Source organism: Astyanax mexicanus, chromosome 1, assembly GCF_023375975.1.
Source record: "Astyanax mexicanus isolate ESR-SI-001 chromosome 1, AstMex3_surface, whole genome shotgun sequence".
Lineage (NCBI taxonomy): Eukaryota > Metazoa > Chordata > Actinopteri > Characiformes > Acestrorhamphidae > Astyanax > Astyanax mexicanus.
This window is the reverse complement of record NC_064408.1, coordinates 80,193,188-80,214,671: the sequence shown is the minus strand read 5'-3', so window position 1 is coordinate 80,214,671 and position 21,484 is coordinate 80,193,188. Positions and strand designations below refer to the sequence as shown.

The window sequence follows — 21,484 nt, the reverse complement described above, 5'->3', positions numbered from 1 at the left end:
AAGTTCAGGAAGCTCAGTGCAAATCTGAGAATGAGTCACCCTCTACCCTCTAGTTGGTTTAAATCACACAGCCAAGAAGCATCAAGACGCAAAGAATATCAACAATAAGAATCCTTATGAATATATCAATTTCTTGTGGTATGGATTTTAAAAGATGTTGTAAACATTAATTTGAGATTCTGGTCCCTGTTGACATGATTACATTGCACGCTTTATTCATTCAATCTTCCATTTTAACACATCTCAGAGGTGTCCTGTTGGATACAGATCTGTCAGCTGTGGAATTCATTGTGTCTCTTGTGTTTCTGCTTTATAGGCATGTGGGGTTGTCCAAGCAGTGCTTCAGCTTGTCTGAAGAATGGTGAGGAGTATGTCAGTCTGGGGGAGGCGAAGGAGAGCCCGCAGTGGGAAAGCAATGTCCTAGTCCTGAAATACACAGACGGGGCTTCCTGCCCTGGAGGAGACCGAAACAGAACCACCATCATCCGCTTCAAATGTGACCATGAGAAAGTGGTGAGATATATTATTACCTGTGTGCTCGATAACTGCAGGCTTTGAACATGTGTGACAGTGTGAAATGATAGATGGTTAAGTGGTGAGGGAAGTGTGTTCTGTTTTCGTGAGTGACGTTCATCTGTTGCAGGACTCTGAACCCACTCAGACCTTTGCAATTGAGGACTGCACCTACAGCTTTATGTGGTTCACAGCAGCTGCTTGCCCTCTTAACCGCACAGAGCATGGAGACTGTAAGGTCACTAACCCAGTCACTGGTGAGTATTGTGGTGAAACTGAAATTTCCAGTTTTAATACAGTGAATTAGTTTTCTGTACAACTTTATATACACTGGAAAGGGGCCATTCGAACAAGGTGTTTAATGCGGTCACCTACAATATTTTGCGTCCAGGCAGTAGAGCTTTAAAGAGACTGAACTAATCGTCCACTTTGAGCAGAAATTATAAAGTCTGATCCATCATACTTTGTGAAGTCATTAAAATTATAAAGCTATATAATATTTCTTCATAACAATAATTGATGTAGAAACATTTTACTCTGTGAAAAATAAATATTAATATAATTAATAATATGAGTCTTTTATTTATTAATTACTGATTTTTCTTTTTTCGTGACTGCTAACCACAGCGGGCTATGCTGCTAACCCAGGCTAGGCTTACTTTTACTTAAAGTACTGGAATTTTAAGCTTACTGTAAATAAACAAAAGCTCTTTACTCACCCAAATAAAAAGTTTTCAGGACAGAAATTTGTGTAGATTAACATGCAGTGCTCGTTTGACTTTATGTGGGAAAACTTTAAAAGAAGATTTTTTTTATATATATAAAAATTCATAGTTTTGTTTACTCGGGCACCCTTCCCAGCTTCCTCGTTAGAAGGGAAACGAAGTGAGCAAGACCCTTGCTCACTTTGATGTAGGCGTTCTTACTAGTGCCACTTAATGTGACTTAAAGTCCAGTGCGCCTTATTTATGAAATACCTTTTAATCCGGTGCGCTATATAGTCCGATGTGTATCGTCTGTAGCATTTGTTTTACAAATAAAATTTAAAACTAACTAATAAGAGTCATTCTATTAGTTAATGCAATTCTTGTTTGCACACCAAAATTATGTGGAAATTTAGAAATAATGCAATACAATTCTACTAAAAAAGGATGTTTTGTTTGTTGCCTTTCTTAAATGCTGTTACCTCTGTTTTATCCCTGTGCAGGACATCTCTTTGACTTGAATGTGCTCAATAAATCTAAAGGATACACTGTATATGACAGAGAGAACCCAAGAAAGATGTATAGGCTCAACCTGTGTGGGCCAATGAAAAATGCTGGCTGTGCTCCAGGAACAGGCAAGTCTGAAGCATAAACCCTGCATGAGCTGGACTACAAATTACACTATTTGTCATGTGTTTTTTTTTTTTTTTTATTCAATGGTTTGATGAAAGATATAATATATATAATCTTTTTTTTTTTTTTAATAGCATGGCATGTTGTGATGACAGTAAGTGAATTTTTAACACTGTTTTGTTGGTGCTGCAGGAGTGTGCATCAAGGATCCAAGCTCAGCTGTGAATGGGGGTAATGCCTCTAAGAAGCTGGTTTATAAGGACCAGGTGCTGGAGCTCACCTATGAGGGAGGAGACATATGTGAATCCAATCCCTCACTGAGACTCAAGAGCATCATCAGCTTTATCTGCAAATCTGAGGGAGGAGGCACAGATGTGCCTGTGCTGGTAGACTACGACGAGGATACCTGCACCCACTATTTCTCCTATCACACCCCTGTAGCCTGTGAGCAACAGGTAATACAAGAAATGTGGTGTTTTACTGTGCATCAATGTCTGTAGCAGTGTTTCTTTCATATTTGCATCTCTGTGTTTAAATTAGCAGTTGAGTTAGATCTTTGGTTTTGAATCCCAGACCTAGAGAACTCAGTATTGTTATTTCGCGTTCTTGCAACATTTTCTGAATAATTTGCAAATAATCTGCTGGGCCCTATCTGCATTTACTATATATGATCTGCTGACTATCTGTCTTCTTGCTCAGACTTTTCTATGTTTGTGTTTAGGTGAAGTGTTCAGTTTTTAATGGAACAAACCTGCTCGACCTGAGTCCCCTGATTCACCTGAATGGGTACTACACCGCCACAGATGAGGATTTGGAAAAGGACAAGTCCCCTGACTTTTACATCAACATCTGCCAACCTCTAAATCCCATTCCAGGGGTCACATGTCCTCCTGGAGCAGCGGTGTGTATGGACCCTGCTGATGGAGATCCAATTGTGAGTAAATAATGCAACTAAGCGTGTCTTCAAAAACATGTATATACATTCCTCAATTTCTCACACTTTATTGAAGTGATTAAATCAGAATCTGTTTATGTGGGCCAGATTTGCCTTTTTACAGACAGGATTTCATCAGAGTCTTTCATAAAACGGTCTAGAAAGGCCTACAGGCATTTTTTATAAATTAATTAATGTTGCAGAATGATTAATGAAACTATAATACGCCAATATAGTCTTATATGTTTGAATTCTGTCACATACTCTTATAATAATTGATACATGGAAATCATAATATATACACTGCTCAAAAAAATAAAGGGAACACTCAAATAACACATCCTAGATCTGAATGAATGAAATATTCTCATTGAATACTTTGTTCTGTACAAAGTTGAATGTGCTGACAACAAAATCACACAAAAATCATCAATGGAAATGAAATTTATTAACCAATGGAGGCCTGGATTTGGAGCCACACACAAAATTAAAGTCAAAAAACACACTACAGGCTGATCCAACTTTATTGTAATGTCCTTAAAACAAGTCAAAATGAGGCTCAGTATTGTGTGTGGCCTCCACGTGCCTGTATGACCTCCCTACAACGCCTGGGCATGCTCCTGATGAGGTGGCGGAGGGTCTCCTGAGGGATCTCCTCCCAGACCTGGACTAAAGCATCCGCCAACTCCTGGACAGTCTGTGGTGCAACGTGACGTTGGTGGATGGAGCGAGACATGATGTCCCAGATGTGCTCAATCGGATTCAGGTCTGGGGAACGGGCGGGCCAGTCCATAGCTTCAATGCCTTCATCTTGCAGGAACTGCTGACACACTCCAGCCACATGAGGTCTAGCATTGTCCTGCATTAGGAGGAACCCAGGGCCAACCGCACCAGCATACGGTCTCACAAGGGGTCTGAGGATCTCATCTCGGTACCTAATGGCAGTCAGGCTACCTCTGGTGAGCACATGGAGGGCTGTGCGGCCCTCCAAAGAAATGCCACCCCACACCATTACTGACCCACTGCCAAACCGGTCATGCTGAAGGATGTTGCAGGCAGCAGACCGCTCTCCACGGCGTCTCCAGACTCTGTCACGTCTGTCATGTGCTCAGTGTGAACCTGCTTTCATCTGTGAAGAGCACAAGGCGCCAGTGGCGAATTTGCCAATCCTGGTGTTCTCTGGCAAATGCCAAGCGTCCTGCACGGTGTTGGGCTGTGAGCACAACCCCCATCTGTGGACGTCGGGCCCTCATACCATCCTCATGGAGTCGGTTTCTAACCGTTTGTGCAGACACATGCACATTTGTGGCCTGCTGGAGGTCATTTTGCAGGGCTCTGGCAGTGCTCCTCCTGTTCCTTCTTGCACAAAGGCGGAGGTAGCAGTCCTGCTGCTGGGTTGTTGCCCTCCTATGGCCTCCTCCAAGTCTCCTGGTGTACTGGCCTGTCTCCTGGTAGCGCCTCCAGCCTCTGGACACTACGCTGACAGACACAGCAAACCTTCTTGCCACAGCTCGCATTGATGTGCCATCCTGGATGAGCTGCACTACCTGAGCCACTTGTGGGGGTTGTAGAGTCCGTCTCATGCTGCCACGAGTGTGAAAGCACCACCCACATTCCAAACTGACCAAAACATCAGCCAGACAGCATAGGTTCTGAGAAGTGGTCTGTGGTCCCCACCTGCAGAACCACTCCTTTATTGAGTGTGTCTTGCTAATTGCCAATAATTTCCACCTGTTGTCTATTCTATTTGCACAACAGCAGGTGAAATTGATTGTCAATCAGTGTTGCTTCCTAAGTGGACAGTTTAATTTCACAGAAGTTTGATTTACTTGGAGTTTTATTGTGTTATTTGAGTGTTCCCTTTATTTTTTTGAGCAGTGTATAATATATACATTTTAAATTGTATAAATAGATTTACACCAGATATACTATATATAATGTGTAGTTTGTTTTACAGTTTTGTTTTACAATGTAATACTTGTTGTTGTGTAGTTTAGATAGATTTAATTACATTTAAGCTGGATCTGGTTAGATAACCATCTGGGTAACCATCTTCATATTGTTTTCTTGCACAGGACATTGGACGCATCACATCTGGTCCCAAATACAATAGAGCCACAGATGAGGTAAATAAATTTTTTATGTATGTATGTTAATTGTATATTCTATTTAAATAGGGGGAAGTATTAGGATTCATATTTACTTTTATATATTGAACATGGATCTGTTTTTCTAGGTGGAGATCTTTTTTAACAGCAGTACACCTTGTGCTGTTCAACCCTCTGCTACTTACACCTCCAAAATACTCTTCACCTGCCAGAGAGGCACAGATTTGGTGAGTTTATTATGTTCTGTGTGGGAACCATTGGCGTAGGAACCGGGGGGGGGATGGGTGGGACATGTCCCACCCAATATTGGAAACAGGTGGATTTGTCCCCCCCAAAAATTATATCGTTTCGCTCAGATCAGCTGTACTATTAATGAGGAGACAGACCGGACCAATCACGGAGCCGGTTCAGGTATTAAGTCCCGCCTCTCAGCACAAACAACCAATCAGCTTGCTGGTTTTACGGCCCGCGGTGTGCTAGTGGGGGAAGCCCCGCCCCCTCGCTGTGAGATTTAGCAGCGGGATCGGGCTGCAGCAGCTTCAGCTGATTAAGATCTGGATATACGGGGATTTTTCTAAAAGAAAGGTAACGATAGGCTAACCACATAAACTTTGATTATATGTTTCTGATAGCTGGTTAAAAATACAATACTCTAAATCAGCACACAGTTTAAACCCACTGTGATTAATAAACTGCAGCTGTGTTAGTGAGTTAGCTTAACTTTGGAATTAGATAGATTGGAAGTCAACGTTAAAGAAAAAATAAACTATATACGTAATGTTCAACTTGCCCTGTACCTGATCAGCTAATTACTGTTTCATTTTTAAACTGTCTTTATTAATTTAGGATTACAGGATTTACTGTGAGCAATAATGAACAAAAATTCATTTAGTTAACTAGTTATCTAGAAGCCAGATGTAGTGGATAGTCAGAATTTAGTACAGTACTTTATGTTTGTAGTTTAAAGCAGTTTCTTAACTCTGATCACTGCCCCAAAATTGTGTTTTGATGACCTGATCCAGCTGATCAGCTAATAAACAGTCATTTACTGAGTTTACTGAGTTTAATCATGTATATCCAGCAGTGTATTAGACACATCATACAACCACTTACTTTATTAAATGTCTTTAAAGCAGAGAAAGCTCTAGAATATGTAGAACAGTGTTAATATTCAGTAGAATATGTAAGAACAGGGTTCACAGTAAGGCTACATGTCCTGACGTTTATAATTAAAATCTTTATGAAACGTAAAGTTACATTCTTTTACATAAAAGGACACCAATCTTTAGAAGAGCTCTTAATAGAAAAATAAAAGCGTAGGATTTTTTTTAAAGAGTGGAGAAAATGTAAATATACAACAGAATTGACATGCCAATACATGATTATAATAATAATAATAATAATAATAATAACCAAATTTGTTATATTATTTTAAATATTAGGTGATAACTGATCATTTTTGTCATATGTATATGTATATGCATAATTTTTTCTTACAACAGTAAATGTAATGTGAAGTAACATGTTTAGGTTGTAAAATCACCTTGTTAACTAATAAAAAACAAAATACAGAAAAAAAAATATTATTTGTGATTAAAAGTAATTTCCACAAATGTTGTTCTAAGAAACTATAGGGTGGGCTTGGGTTCATATTGGCAAATGTGTCCCCCCCAATATCAAACCTGCTCCTACGCCCTTGGTGGGAACACACTCGTCTCCTCTTTTTTTTTTTATCTGTGTAGTTTCTGAGTGGCTCTCTCTTTTGTTAATGCAGGGTTCTCCAGCCATGATTCGTCAGCAGGACTGCATGTATGTGTTTGAATGGGCCACTCCTGTGGTGTGTCCAGAAACAGTCCACGCAAACGGCTGCTCGCTAAATGTCTCTCAACTTCAGTACACCTTTGATCTCACACAGCTCTCCAGGAATGTTCAGGTAGCTTTTGGCCTATACTGAATGATTTTATGATCATTTTTGTGGGACATAGTATATTCTGCACACGTCACTATAATTCAGTTAATTTGTTGCATGTTGATTAAGTGAAACTGGGTGCTTGGGTATTATAATTTGAGAATAAAAAACCTGGGTGGGATTTGATTCTGAGCGTTAGTGATTAAGTTTATAGGGAGGTAGTTCTCCGAGAACAGGATTGGTGCTACTATGTGGTCAGTGAAGGTAAAAAGTGGGAAAATAGGACGAGAAAGGAGGTGGTTAAAATATTCTGAATAAAAATATCCTATGAGGGCAGTTCAAATACATGCATATTGTTTTCTAGAAAATATTCTATAGACATATAATACTTTCATATTGCTGATGTCTCACAAAAACCTTGCATCTTATTATTTTTGGTACCTTTGGCTTTTTGACAACACCTGTACATTGTGTCAAACTTTGTAGGTCAGTGGTTCCTCCGGCTCCTATAAGATCAACGTATGTGGTGCTGTGAAGGACAAAGGCTGTGAGAACAGTCCAGTGTGTCTGGTGTCCAGTGGTTCAGCCTATTCCTTTGGCATCAGCAAGGCCATGAGTCTGAACTACAGCTGGGAGCAGCAGGCTGTGATCATGCAGTATGGAGGTGGCGACCCCTGTCCTTCAGGTGAGGAATTGTATTTATTTGTTTGAGCCATTAAGTGGATTGTCTCCATTTTCTGTACAAAAACAAAATGATAAGCAAAGATGTCTAGGCTCTGGTTTTCATGCACATTAATAGGTTGTTTTTATTTTAAGGGATTGAAGCTTTAAGGGTAGATAAATTCTTAAATCTGAGTTGTTACATACTATTAAATCAGTTATCATTGATAATTCATTTTATGAATATTCAGAGTAGCTTGGTGTGAAAAGATTGTGTCTAATATACGGACTGACAGTGGTGGTGATAGAAAGCAGGGGTCTTGAAGTCTGCAACACAACTGTATTGTATTTTACACACACACTTTAAGTGTTAAGTGTGATTAACTCTTGCCTACATTAATCTAGATTAATCTCACCATTTGGTGGTGTCTATTGTGGTTTAATTACATTTTGTATTATTTTCTCAAATTTGGTTGTATAGTATTATTATTTGCTGTCAGATGGTTTTAAAGCCATTTAAAAGATTATTATTTTTTTTACATGAGGAATTCCATATTGGTGTGTTTTGGTCTATACAATAAAATAGTCTAGAATACCCTTTATCAGCTTTATCCTTTATCACCATGTTAGTTTAGCGTGTATCAACAGTTGCAATGTTGGGTTGATTTGTTAAATGCTGCTTTTATCTTCACACAGTGACTGTTGGGGGAGACGCATGTGTTTTTCCTTTCATTCATATGAAAAAGTCCTATACGGAGTGTACTACTGAAGGCAACCATGAAGGCAAAAAGTGGTGTGCCACCACAGCCAGCTTTGACAAAGACAGGAAATGGGGCCTCTGTTCCAGTGGTAAGATTGATTTTAGCTTTTGCTGAGAGGCAGCAGTATGACCTGTTGATTGATGTTTTTCTTTGACAGCTGTTTGCTGTGCAGTGTCTGTAAATAAGTGAATATATTTTTGTGTTTTGCAGTTACTGCTAAAAGGCAGTCGACCATCCTATTCACATGTGATCGTGCTGCAGGCCTAGGCACACCTCAGCTGATCAGTGAAACGCAGGGCTGTTCTAGCATGTTCCAGTGGCGCACCAATGTGGTCTGCCCACCAAAGAAAATGGAGTGCAAGCTGGTGAGCCAGCACCAAACCTATGACCTGCGCACTCTGTCCTCCCTCACCGAACCATGGAAGTTCAGAAATCAGAACGATGCGTGAGTAAACTGTGTACTATGTGTATTGCTCTTTTTTTTTCCCTCACTCTGTTTTTTTTTTTTCTTCATTTTGCCTTCTTTTTAAATGTTCCAACACACACGCACACCAGTAACATAGTGAATGTATTGTATAAAAAACATAGCCAAGTCCAGGTTCTGAATACCAAGTTTGCCTAATAGTAAAGCAAGAATATTCCCAATTATTACTTGAGTAAAAGTATTTGACTAGAGTTTAAAATACTTCTGTAGAAGTTGAAATATCAACTCAAGCTTTTTACCCAAGAAAAAGTAGTGGTTTCAAAACTACTTGAGTATAAAAGTAAAAGTAATGCCATTAAAGATTAGGCTGCACCACAGGAGCCTTTAGTTCTACTTAAGTTAGGTAACAATATATGTGTACTTTGTTACTTGACCCCTCTGTTGGTATATATGGTTTGCCACATAAATACTTCCCTTCTTGACCACTTTTCATGCAGTACTTTTATTTTATTTTTTCTTCTAAAATATTCTTGGGTCTTGATTGATTGGTAATGATTTTATTTTAACTTCTTCACATTTGTTAAGTTACAGTTGTGGATGTTCTGTTGATTATGAAATCCTGTCGGTTACTTCTGCATCTCTTCTTAGTCTCTTATGTGATCACACATGAACAAAAATGTTTTTAACAGTAATTATTCTATTGAAATGTAATTGATTTGTTTTTGTTAAAGCTCAATGCTTTGGTCGACATGTTATTATGAAATGCTTGTTCTTTTACAAAGAAAAAAACATTAGTTTTACTCATGTTTAAACTCACGATTCTTCCAGGTACTACATGAACCTGTGCCAGGGAGTCCATGGTGGCCTGATGGACTGTCCAGAAGGAGCTGCAGTTTGCCGCAGACGTGCCAATGGAAAGACTGAGAATCTGGGACTTGTGCACACCCAGACGATGGTAGCAATTGGTTAGTTCCCCATTTAGAGCACACTAAAGGTCTACTCCTGCACTGTGCATAGCCTAATAATGCACAATGAAGAAAATAAGTAAAAATAAACTCTCTCTTTTGTATCCTCTCAGATGGAAATATTCAGGTTAATTACACCATGGGCGATGCTGTATGTGGAAATTCTAACAAAGCCAAAACTGTGGTGCAACTGACGTGCGGCACCACAGTGGGCCATCCAAAACTCCTGCGGTGAGTAGGCAAAATTTAGCTGTACAGATTAATTTATAGTATAAGATTAAGTTGAGTAAAAAATGTGCAGCACAGGTCACTTATAAATCGAAATATATCTCTGGGTCTGACTGTTGATTAACATGTGTTAACAAGTGTTGAGTGATCCAGTTAAACTATTTTTTTGTTCTGCTTCACACTGAACTCTGTGACACTTTCAGGGTTTTAGTTTAAAGGTGACTTTTTTTTTCCCTGAATGTTTTTGTTTAGTGAGGATATGGCAGCATGTGAATTCTGGGTGGAGTGGGAGACTCGAGCAGCCTGTGCTGTGAAGCAGCAGGAGGTGGAGATGGTTAATGGCACCATCAAGCTTCCAGAGACAGGAGCCATCTTCAGCCTTGGAGCCCTCTACTACAGGTATTCAATTATTGCAGCTTAATTCAGTGTAACTGTGTTTTTCAAAAAATTCACTCTTAACTCATTTAAGGAGTGTTTTATGCACGATACAGTGCAGACTTGTGCCAAGGTCATGCCAAACATTAAGTACAATTTTCAAGTACCAGTAGTTTTTAATTTAATTAGCTTAGCTAGCTTTTGGCCAAACTATACATTTACAATTTGTTGTGACCATAGCTTAACTGTGTGGTACAAGCTCTCACTAAAAGTAGTGGCTTTTTTATGGCAACAAAATAGAAAACCCAAATCAAATGCAGGGGTGTTGCTAGCCATTATTTATTTAATTTAATTTTTTTTAGTAAATGAGCAGCCCTAAAAGTAAAAGAATGTAGTTTTTTTTTTTTTTTTTTACTTTTTTAAACTTTTAAATGTTGTTTCTATCTTTTTGCACTTAGACTCCACAAAGCTACAGGAGACATCCGAACCAACGGTGACCGCTACATCTACCACATCCAGCTGTCTGGTATCACCAACAACTCCTTGGCCCAGTGCCTGGGTGCTAATATCTGCCAGGTGAAGAGGGATGCCTCCTACTGCAGAAAGATTGGCTCTTCCACCCGGGCCAAGTACTATATCAAAGGTAAAAAGACTCCAGAGTTCACAGCAGCATTGCAGCAGTGACATAAAGCCACATTTTAACCACATTTAAATCTTATTCACACTACCAGAACAGTTTGTGACTGCTGTAATCAGCTCTAAAAACTATATGCACATATTATAAGTTTTTAGTATTATTTCAATGTCTAATAATATGTTTCTTTTAACAGTTCAACCCTCTGTGGCATGGATTATATTTTTAGGGAGAAAATAATCACTATGCAATATTTATTTGGGAGATTGTCTGTTTGGGAACTTTTTTCAGAATTAGTTTTTGTTTTGATAATTATTTGAACCACCACTGCTTTATCATGATTACCCTAACCAAAGTGATCTACATAATGTTGCCCTCAGACAGCAAAGGAAAAACCTTGTTTTAGTAAGCTTACAACATGATTTTTTATATTTTTAATATAAATATTTAGATATTCTTGCACATATACATATTTTATTTGTGACCCATTTCTACACATCATTGTACTAGACGTAGATATGCCTAAAAGTTAAATAACTAAATTATTACATAACAAATAAGGTATGATGTGGTATGGAATGGTGTAATAACCAAAATATGCTTTGTTGCCTGTTATAGAGGGTTAAAATGCTACACTTTTTTGTACAGTAAATCAGTTATATCTGCTACTTGGTATTAAATTAGTTTGACAATGTGTTTGTAGGGGACAACCTGGATGTGCTGGTGCCGTCCGAATCTAAGTGCGGCAGGGACCCATCAAAAACTGTATCATCTGCAATCTTGTTCCACTGCAACCCTGCCGTTGGAGAAGGCATCCCAGAATTCCTGTTGGAGACTGATGGGTGCCAGTACTTATTTGTCTGGCACACCTCCTCAGTGTGCGCCCTTTTGTAAGTAACCGTGCATCAACCAAACAAACGCTGATGTGCACTTATTGGCGGCATGCTTAATTTCAGATGTAAGCTAGAGGGGTATGAAGCTGGGGAGCAGTGGAACTAGGTTCTTTGTAATTATGGTGCCCCATCCAATACTTTTTAGATGAGTTGATGAGTTGGGGAGTGGAGGATGTGAAGATGTTGAGGTGGGGTGGTTATCATCTGACATCCTGACCTCACTAACACTCTTGTCACTGGATGCAATTAAATCTTCACAGCAGTGCTTTTAAATCTATTATACCACAGTTAGTTCCGACCCTGGAATATGATTGGCTGAGAGGCGTTTTATGAGTAATATAACATTATTAGCCGGTACTGCACTGTAATCGAATCTCTCCATGTATTACTTGTATGCCACATACAGTGTGACGGCCAGTATTTAGCTGTGTGTACACAGTCTCTTTACGCTGATAGCTTGCTCCTTTCTCATGCTTATTTTATTTTTGTAGTAACACGCCCTATATGTGCTTATGTTGTCTACTTAGTTTTTGTTCGGGCGCCAGTTGTAACGCTCCAGCCTAGATTGGGCAGGTGAAACACGAAGCACACTGGAATAGATGAGACACTCTGACTCACTGTTTCAGTATTCCACTCGTTTATTAGTTCATACATAAACTAAGTAGACACCAAAAGCACATATAAGACTTGGACTTGGTGAAAGGGTCTCTTAAAGGGACATTGTACACATAAGGAAAAACTGGCCATTAAAACGCGTAACCTAGCAACGATGCATCACTTTTAATCCAAACAGCGCAGCTACACACGGAGCAGCAATAAAACTCGCTGAGTGTTTATAAGCAAACAGATCATATTTTCTAGTACTCTTTACTTCAAATTATTTTAATAAACAGCAATGATGGAACCTGTAATATCGGCACTGCTGAGCTGATCTACGGTACTTCTACGACCGCAGCACATCAGTGCCAATATTACACATTATAGCACCAACCTTGAGTGTATTATTGTTTAAGTAGAAAGCCATTCCTTACACTCTACAGAATTGTAAGACCAGTTCATACATTGTTTCCTCCAAAATCATGGGTATTTAAAAAAAAAAAGTATATATATATAATATACTTTTTTAAAATACCCTTGATTTTGGAAGAAAAAATGAATGAACTGGTCTTACAATTCTTTTGTCCATATAGTATAAGTTTCAGTTTGTCTAACCTCCACTTAAGATTCTGTATATTAATTAAGAGGGTTTAATAATTAACTGTGCAGGGTTCATTCAGTTGTTACATAACAGAAAGAGGTGAAACATTAAGCATGTGACTTTTTTTTTTTTTTCTCTCCACAGCTCCTCAAGCAGACAGATTGATGATAACAGTAAAGACAGTGTTGGACTGTCAGGGCGGAGTCAGGCTGTGGGGACAGTGCTTAGTCTGCTGCTTGTAGTGCTTACAGTCTGTCTACTTATTTTGCTGCTTCACAAGCGGGAGAGAAGGTAAAAACCCACACACAGACTTTTATACACAGTTATACCCATAACTCCTTCTCCCTCCTATAATGACCTTTATTTTTAACATCTCTTGATAGAGGGTTAATTATGCTCTGTGATTTGTGGCTCTGTTTTTTTAGGGGCCTTGTTTTGCAGAAAGTGACCAGCTGCTGCAAGAAGGGAAATCAAGTGTCCTATAAATACTCCAAGGTAACATCTCACTGAAATTGAAACATTTTAAAGACACTGCTTCTTTTTGCTTAAACTACATTATTCAGCAGTTTATGAATATTTCGAGTATATTCTGTATCAGTCATCTTTAAATTTCAGTGTCCTACATTGTATAAAGTGAAAGCTTTCCCTAAATTGTGTTTTAATAGTAGTGCTGGGCAGTATGGATAAATAATTGTCTATTTTTTGCTGAGTGGCGATATGAACTATATATATATCTTGATATTTTTCATACCATCAGGTAATAACAAAAAAACAGTTCTGAGACAAAGCTACATGTTCCAGATTTTACACAGGCACTTCAGTCCCATATCCTGTCTAATAGAGTGGCCTAGTAGTTCTAGCAGCATTTAGATCAACAACTAAAGGACAGTTTAAATTACACTATTTTAATTAAAACAGATCATTAACACATTTTCCAAATAAATTCCACTTCAAGTAGCCAACAAGTGATATTAAAATTCCGTGTGGTTTGGGGAAAAAGTGCATCTCAGAATTAGAATCACTTCATTTCACCAAGTTTGTTACACACACAAGATATTTGCCTTGCCATTTTCTGTAAACCTGGACTGAAGCGGTGTCCAATCTGTTCTCGCACCTGTGGTCGTGTCTACTGCTGAACTAAACACTGATCTTTAGAGCAAAGCTTAACTCTGGTGCTGTTTATTAGCACTTTGATCTCAGAACAGTAGACGTGGGTTTTGAAGTGAATAGTGGGGTTCAGCCGCCATGGTCTGTTTTTAAAGAGCACGCCCTCTGAATGAGTTTGTTCCTCTCCTGTGTGCACACCACGCTCCCAAATTCGCAGAGTAGCATTTTTTTGGTGATATTTCCTGTAAATCCTGTAGGTGAAGTTTCCTGTAAATGCGTCTCAGACTAGTATGTGTCTTTTTAGCAGTAAAACCTGCTTAGTCTTAAATGTCACAAACTAAAAAAGAAAAACCTGCTGATTGGTATTGATGATAACTGATTATATGTAAAAAGCTGTTTATGGGGGAGTGAATGTACATGTTCTTAGAATTTCATAAGGTACAGAATGAGAGTACTCTGTCTGTTGCAGGTGAACACAGATGAGGACGGCTGTGAAGATGAGATGGAGTGGTTAATGGAAGAGGTGGAGGCTCCAGCACGAGGGCTGCAGGAGAACGGCCACGTCACCACTAAGCCAGTGAGCGCTGATGCCCTGCGCTCCTTCTCATTGGACGAGCAGGACAGCGAGGACGAGGTGCTGACCGTGCCGGGGGTGCGGATCCACTCTGGCCGGAGCACAGGCCCCACCTCCTCATCCTCCTCCCGGCTCCAGGCCGCCCGACAGAGAGCCGAGAGCGACGAGGACCTGGTGGGGCTTCTGGAGGACACTGGGAGCAGGAGCACGTCCAAACCGGGGGCCAAGCTCCAGAGGAAAACACAGCTGGACCCAGAGGACAGCGATGAGGACCTGCTCAAAGTCTAATAACACTGGTTCCACTCCCTGTATCGAACCTCTGTCCAACTTCGCTCCAACCTTTTGCTCCTACAGTTTGTTCTCTTTCTGGTTTTCTAAAGGGAAAAATCTATTTATCTGTAAACTGTTTACTGTACAGTGTTTCAAAGAGCAGATGGGTTCATGCATCCACTCTATAACGATGCCTTTGTGATGAAAATATTATTTTTTAATCATTTAAAAAATTATTTTTATTTGTGTTTTGTTTAGTTTTTTGTTCTTTCTATGGGCTGAACTGAACTTTTGCATTTGTTTAATGTACAGAGATGTTATTTATGTGTCTCTAAATTAAGCTCAATCTCCATCAGACATACTAGATCATTTATGGCTTTATTTAATGGTTTTGGTACATTTTCTAAATCCAGTGTTGGGGGGTTGAAAACAACCTTCTGAGAGTGTTGAGAGAGAATATTTTTCTCTATTCGACTGGAAATGTAGCATTGTGCATTTGCATTAAGTTGTCTTTCATATTAATGTGGTTAATCTGGTTAAAATTGACCTTTTCTCTATAGTGTCAGGGGGAGGGCTGTGTCCCTTTTTAAATCCATCCATCTATTTATTGAGTAAGAGGATGTCTCCTCCATTGCTTTAGTGTCCCTTCTGCCAAACTAAAAGCATGCTCTATGCTCTATCCCTTACAGAGAACATTACACACAGTATATGGGTTTTAGTGCCATGAGGCTGGGCTTTGGACGCTTGACTCAGTTTAATGCCTCCCTTCCCTCCGCCAACTTTCCGCCCAATATTAAAACGCCTCAGTCTATAATTGAGCATATTTACAATCACAGTGTGATGGTTTTATCGGGTATCGTCTATTGTTTTTTTTGTTAGTTCTCTTTTAATTAAGTTTATTTGATTAATTTTCTTTTGTTTTTTTGCACAGGCGTAATATGTAAAGTTTATATAAACACCTAGATGCATACAGATGAGCTTACAGCACACCGTTTGGGTGTAATGCACTTTGGTCTTTTGTTAATTTGTTGTTTTATCATCCACTGGAAGTGTGTTCATTAAATGAGGGTGACTCAGGAAATGTGTTTTTTTGCAAAGCAGCTTAGTCACCTTAGTCAACTTAGTCAAAAGCATTTGCCCTTCGCTCTTAATTGCTGTTCTTCATAAACTTACGACTGTGATGCATGTGCTGATTGCAGAGTTAACCTGCTATTCACTATAAACTTTGGTTACATCTTAAGGGTAATTATATACAGTAATACCTATAAACTGCAAAGGAAAATGTTGCAAACTTGCTGAGTTATTCTTAAGTGATGGCCATATGGTGGAGGTGTCCTCTCTTATCCACATTGGACTGGTGTGGCTACAGGTTTTTTTATTCCAGCCTCTCAGAAGCTTGTAGAATCAGGTGGAATCAGATAAACTGCTGGTTGTTAAGAATAAAAACCAGCAGCCACCCCGGCGCTTTTGATTATGAGATAGGACTTCTCTGGCATAAGGAATGCAAATCTGGCACCACTAGCTGTTGCTCTAAATTTTCAATTAAGCACATTTGAACATTTTTTCTGATAGATTTGCATTCTGAGTTGTTTAAGAAGTATTTGGTTTGATCAGAAGTAGTTTGAGAGAACATTTGACAAGGCTTGACCACACATTCCCAATCTAACCATTACAAACATCCTCCAGTATTGAATTAACATGAAACGAGATGCATCATTGCTTCTTGCCACGACTCCATGTCTGTTGTAGGTGAAAATGCTAAAATCAGGAGTACGTTTCTGGAAGGTACTGCCCATGCTCTGGGGTTTTCTCAAAGACTCTTTTGATGAAGATGAAGATGATGCACCAGCTGAATTTGCTCTTTGTCTATCGTCTGGGCAGAAGCTGGACTGTGTGACTGATGACTGTTTGTGTCACTAATTTCTTCCAGTGCATCAACGGGAATGTCTGCCACTGATGTATGCATATAAGAAGTTCGGTACGGCCTTTTTTCTTTTCTATTTTACTTTTTTTTTTATCACGAGTGGATGATCCAGAGCCTCTCCTGATGTTGTCTCTCTTTTTTAATAATTGAGGCTCTGGATCGGCTATGATTTCTGTTTTGTCAGATGCTTTACTGCTTTGTTTGTGTGTTGTTTTTTTGTATTTAAAATGTCGATGCTGAGACATTATTGCATTATTTCAATAAAAGAGATCAGCTATTAAAGCACATTCTGTCTTCACTCTGTGATGGCATGTTCTAGGTTAAGTGCAGACTAGGGCTGGATGATATTGTAAAAAAAATAATCTCGACATTCTTTAAATATATGAGCGATTCTCGATTACAATTCACAATTTAACCCCTTAACAGGCCAGGATTTTTTGTCAATTTTCTACTTGATGTTACGCCACTAAATCTTGAGTATTTCTATTCAAGCATTACATAAAAAGCTTTCATGTTTGATAAGGAACATTACTGAACTGCGTAATTGTAATAGAATGTATAATAAAAAAAAGTCAAGTAACTCTTTGAAATCAATACAAATCAAACAGTTTTTGGCCTCCAAAGCTTTAGTTTAGTTATTTTTGTCTAGTTTTTACGTCTATTTTCAAACATGCAGAATTTGTGTTGATTACTGTTACTGCTCTGGAATGATTAAGTGGAGTAAAGAGTGAACAGGTAGCTTATCCATGTGTCCTGTAGGAGATTTTAAAACACATTTTCAGAATGTAATAAGTTACTTTACTGCAGAGAATACAGGTTTTGTATCACATACACCTGTATCCTGTTCATGGGGCGGAATGCGCAGTTCTTCTTCAGTTGTTTACCGACGTGTGTTTCAGAAGTGGCGAATCAGACAGTTCTTCGCGCCTGACACTGACTGAAACTCCACCCTCTTACTAGGTCTGCCTAACAACAGAGCTATCTATATTCTGATTGGCTCAACGAGAGTACATTATAATATGCAGGTGATGGATTGGCAAACGTGAGAAATACCATGCGTGAGTGTGTGAACTCGCTGAGGTGCGTGTGTCACACGCTCAAAGCGTGAGACTTGAGAACACTGATCTGTACCTATATGCAGTGTAATACTTTGCTTTATCTTAGAAGACAAGGGATTTTCACATCTTCTGAAATGAAAAGCTGCTGTAGGGGACCTTATTCAGTGCTGTATATCTACTGACGTGCGTCCACCAGTGGGTTCTTTGGTTATAGTTGATGTTATTCAGAGCAGACCCCATCACACACTTTAAATTTGCCACACACCACTACATTCACATGCAAAAAGAGAACATGCCACCAGTGATTGGTTACCAGTGGCTGCCTCTAGTCCCGGCACTCGCATATCAGAATACCAGCAGTTTTTGACTAGCTATGAAGAATAAGGCATACATATAAAGTTTCATCTGGCCCTTCTGAACTTAATAAGACAGTCATACACAGGGCAACCTGGTAGTACACCTCCAACCTTGATCGAAACACCTTCCTCACTCCACAAACCTGAAACAGTAGTTTCAGTTAGAGATCTGTCATTCCTACAATAAGTTTAAAGTTACAAGTTTAAAGTTCATGGGGGGTCTGATAAGGTGAAACCACCTCTCACATTAGCTACAGCAGTTTGTATAAACAAATTGATGAAGGACTAAAAGCAAACCACACACAGATCATCCAAGGTGTGCTTCATATCATTAAACCAGGACAGTTTTTTAAGGATGCTGGTTAAAAAAGCTGATTTGACTGTGGCAGAGATTAAGAGTTTTCTCCAATGCAATTGGGTGAAAAGAGCACTACTGAGCTTTTCCAGGAGCTCATGAGCACCAGGCAATAGACTGATTGGTTTGAAGCAAAAAGTAATGTATGCATCCAAACACAGACATAGAGTATGAGCTCTATGTCTGTGTTTGGACGCTACATCTCAGATGAGATATAGTTAAGACAAATAATAAAGATAATAATAAAGAGTGACGAGAGTGAGCGGCAGCGTAGGTTGGGTTAGACTCCACGTCAGAATGTGACTGTAACTTGCAGTGCTCAGCTTGAGTCTGTAACAAAGAACAAAGAGGAGAGAAGTACTACAGTTAAAAAAAAAACTAACAAAAAGACTACAAAAGCTTAGTGCTCAAGCCTGAAATCCAGAGCCTCTTTGTAGGTGTACATTGAGCAAGACGTTGTCACAACGTACTGTGAGAGTTTCAGATGCCCCAAATGAACAGCTGCAATCACTATTGCTTGTAGGGAAGAAGGTCACAGGGCTGTGGGGTGTTTAAAGAAGCAGGCCAGAGGAAAAAGCTGTTTCCAGCCCTTGCCACAAAACAAACCATACCTGCAGCACCAGACAGGGTTGAGCCAGCCTGAGCTCAACCATGCCAGTGTACAGTGTACAGTTTCACATCAACAGATGACAAGGTTGCTGAGTTAGTGGGTAGTAAGTGCTTGCTGAAGAGCTACATGAATGCTGACAGTGTTCTGCTTGATACAGGAGCACAAGTCAACATCCTGGATCCTGGATATATTTGCACGATCACACAGTTCGACCACTTAGTGAACTATTGGGCACCAAACCCCTAAATGTGCTGGCTGTTAATGAAGATACAGTTCTCTTTGATGGCTGTGTTCAGGTCAGGTTAAATCTGCCTGGCAATAGTGACCCAAATCTGTCAATACCAGTGACATTTTTGGTGGGCAGCATTCCAAAGTGGCAACAGAGTGGGGAAAAGATACCGGCCACAATTGCTAACCTGTTGAGTGGAGCAATTGAAATAGAAGATGACAAGGCTAATGCTATTATTAACTTTATCTAGATCTCGTTGTTGGCCCAGTATTGAAACTCAAAGAAACAAGCCTGTACAAGTACTGACCAGTTACATAAAGCGAGGAGTCAGTGGTGCAGTCAAATGGATGATGCATGAATGGAACAAACTCTTTTGGAATGGTCTTTTGTATCGCAGAACCAGTCATAGATGCCAGCTTGTACTTCCAGCCCAGTACAAAAAGATGGTCCTTAAACACTTGCATGATGACATGGGGAATGTGGGCAAAGAGAAAGTCCCTAACCTGGCTAGAGAGCATTTTTATTGGCCATTTATGAAAAGGGAAATACAGGCATATGTGACTAGATTTTGCTCCCAGTATAAAACAAAAGAAACCAGTCACACATATAAGAGCACCAATGGGTAGCATTACCACCACCTCACCTTTTGAGCTTGTGTCTAATGACTCTCAACCTGAATCCAAGTAAGGGTGGCTTTGAATATGTACTTTTCATTGTAGACCATTTCACCAGATTCTTGCAGGTGTATGCAACCAAGATAGGATGCCAACACACACACTTACCTACCCCGTGTTAAGCCAGCCTGAATTTAGGCCACACATTCATCTTAACACCATAGGAGCCTTTGGGGCCACACACATACTAGTTTGGGGAATCTCCCCCCTTTTACATTCCACAAACACACCCAACATTTCACCCCACTTCAACTTCATTCGATCCAGTACATATGTTAATGTAGTGAAGGTGGAAAATGTTTCAAAATATTGGTTAATAGTTAATTATGTGTGGTCACATTTGTGTTAAAAAATTAATTTAATATTTTTATTAATTTAATTAAATCTGCCATGGAACACTCTTATTTTTAATGTGCTTCAATTATAAGGATTTCTAGGGCAAGTTCACCTGCTGTTTCCTGGTGCTGGAGCGCTGTTTATGCTGTGATTAACTGTGACAAGCTGCAGTAGCCTTGAATTCTCTTCTCAAACCAGAGGCATTCGTGAAACAAGTCTGGCTTCCGTCTTATGCTTTTAAACCTGTTTTTCAGGTGAGTTCTGTGCTAAAAACACACCAAAATCCCTTTAAACTAGTTAATAAATCATACTAGTTAATGTTTAGACACCTAGGTTGAGCTGTGAATCGAATAAATGCTTAGATTTTGGTAGAAATTAAGGTAAAGTGGATGATATTAGGGGGAAGATAGGTATTGGGTGTTGTTTTAATCAATTGTGTTCCAGCTATGCTAAAAATACTTGTATATTTTGTCCATTTAACTGGATATTGATGTTTGTTTTTTCAGTAAATGGCTGTTCTATGAGGGGTATATTACCAGTTCTAGCAGTTAGCAGCTTTAGCATTATTTGTTTTGTTTGTCCCTGTTCAATTTCATGTGAATCAGTTTGCAAGCAAGCCTCCACTGAATTTTGATCCTTTGTAAATATTAAATTTAAATTTATTAAATGTATACTTCATATACCAGCTAGATTGTGTTAAAATATATATATATGTATATATTTTGGGTGAATTACTACTGCTTATAGCATATATTTCATAGCAATGTGTTAGGTTAAAGAAAGGCTGGAAAAAGTGTCAGAGACAATAAAAAAAACTTAATATTTTTTCTTCATTAAATTTTTATATACATATTTATTACATATTGTTGCACCTACATTTGTATGTTTTATACAGTAATTTGTGATTTAAAAAATGAATATGTAAAAGAGATTAGAATATAATATGGAATAAAATGTTTAATTAAACTGAGACCACAGAAGCATTTGTGAAAGCAAGTGATGGTTTCTGTCTCATGCTTTTAAACCTGTTTTTCAGGACGATATCTGTTTAT

General features: G+C 39.0%; 1 protein-coding gene across 1 annotated transcript in view; it reads left to right on the top strand.

Annotated features, from left to right (window-relative positions):
* The window catches only part of igf2r (insulin-like growth factor 2 receptor), a 42,921-nt gene extending 25,822 nt beyond the window's left edge, over positions 1-17,099 (top strand). The window contains exons 30-48 of the mRNA XM_049484201.1: positions 317-513; positions 644-770; positions 1,721-1,852; positions 2,043-2,305; positions 2,572-2,784; positions 4,860-4,910; positions 5,021-5,119; positions 6,667-6,825; positions 7,288-7,486; positions 8,158-8,310; positions 8,433-8,667; positions 9,475-9,611; positions 9,725-9,842; positions 10,092-10,238; positions 10,673-10,857; positions 11,552-11,738; positions 13,084-13,230; positions 13,365-13,434; positions 14,516-17,099. Coding sequence (XP_049340158.1) covers positions 317-513; positions 644-770; positions 1,721-1,852; positions 2,043-2,305; positions 2,572-2,784; positions 4,860-4,910; positions 5,021-5,119; positions 6,667-6,825; positions 7,288-7,486; positions 8,158-8,310; positions 8,433-8,667; positions 9,475-9,611; positions 9,725-9,842; positions 10,092-10,238; positions 10,673-10,857; positions 11,552-11,738; positions 13,084-13,230; positions 13,365-13,434; positions 14,516-14,908 — 3,212 coding nt within the window. The 3' untranslated portion in view covers positions 14,909-17,099. The remainder of the gene's footprint in view (positions 1-316; positions 514-643; positions 771-1,720; positions 1,853-2,042; positions 2,306-2,571; positions 2,785-4,859; positions 4,911-5,020; positions 5,120-6,666; positions 6,826-7,287; positions 7,487-8,157; positions 8,311-8,432; positions 8,668-9,474; positions 9,612-9,724; positions 9,843-10,091; positions 10,239-10,672; positions 10,858-11,551; positions 11,739-13,083; positions 13,231-13,364; positions 13,435-14,515) is intronic.
* Positions 17,100-21,484: the final 4,385 nt, after the last annotated feature.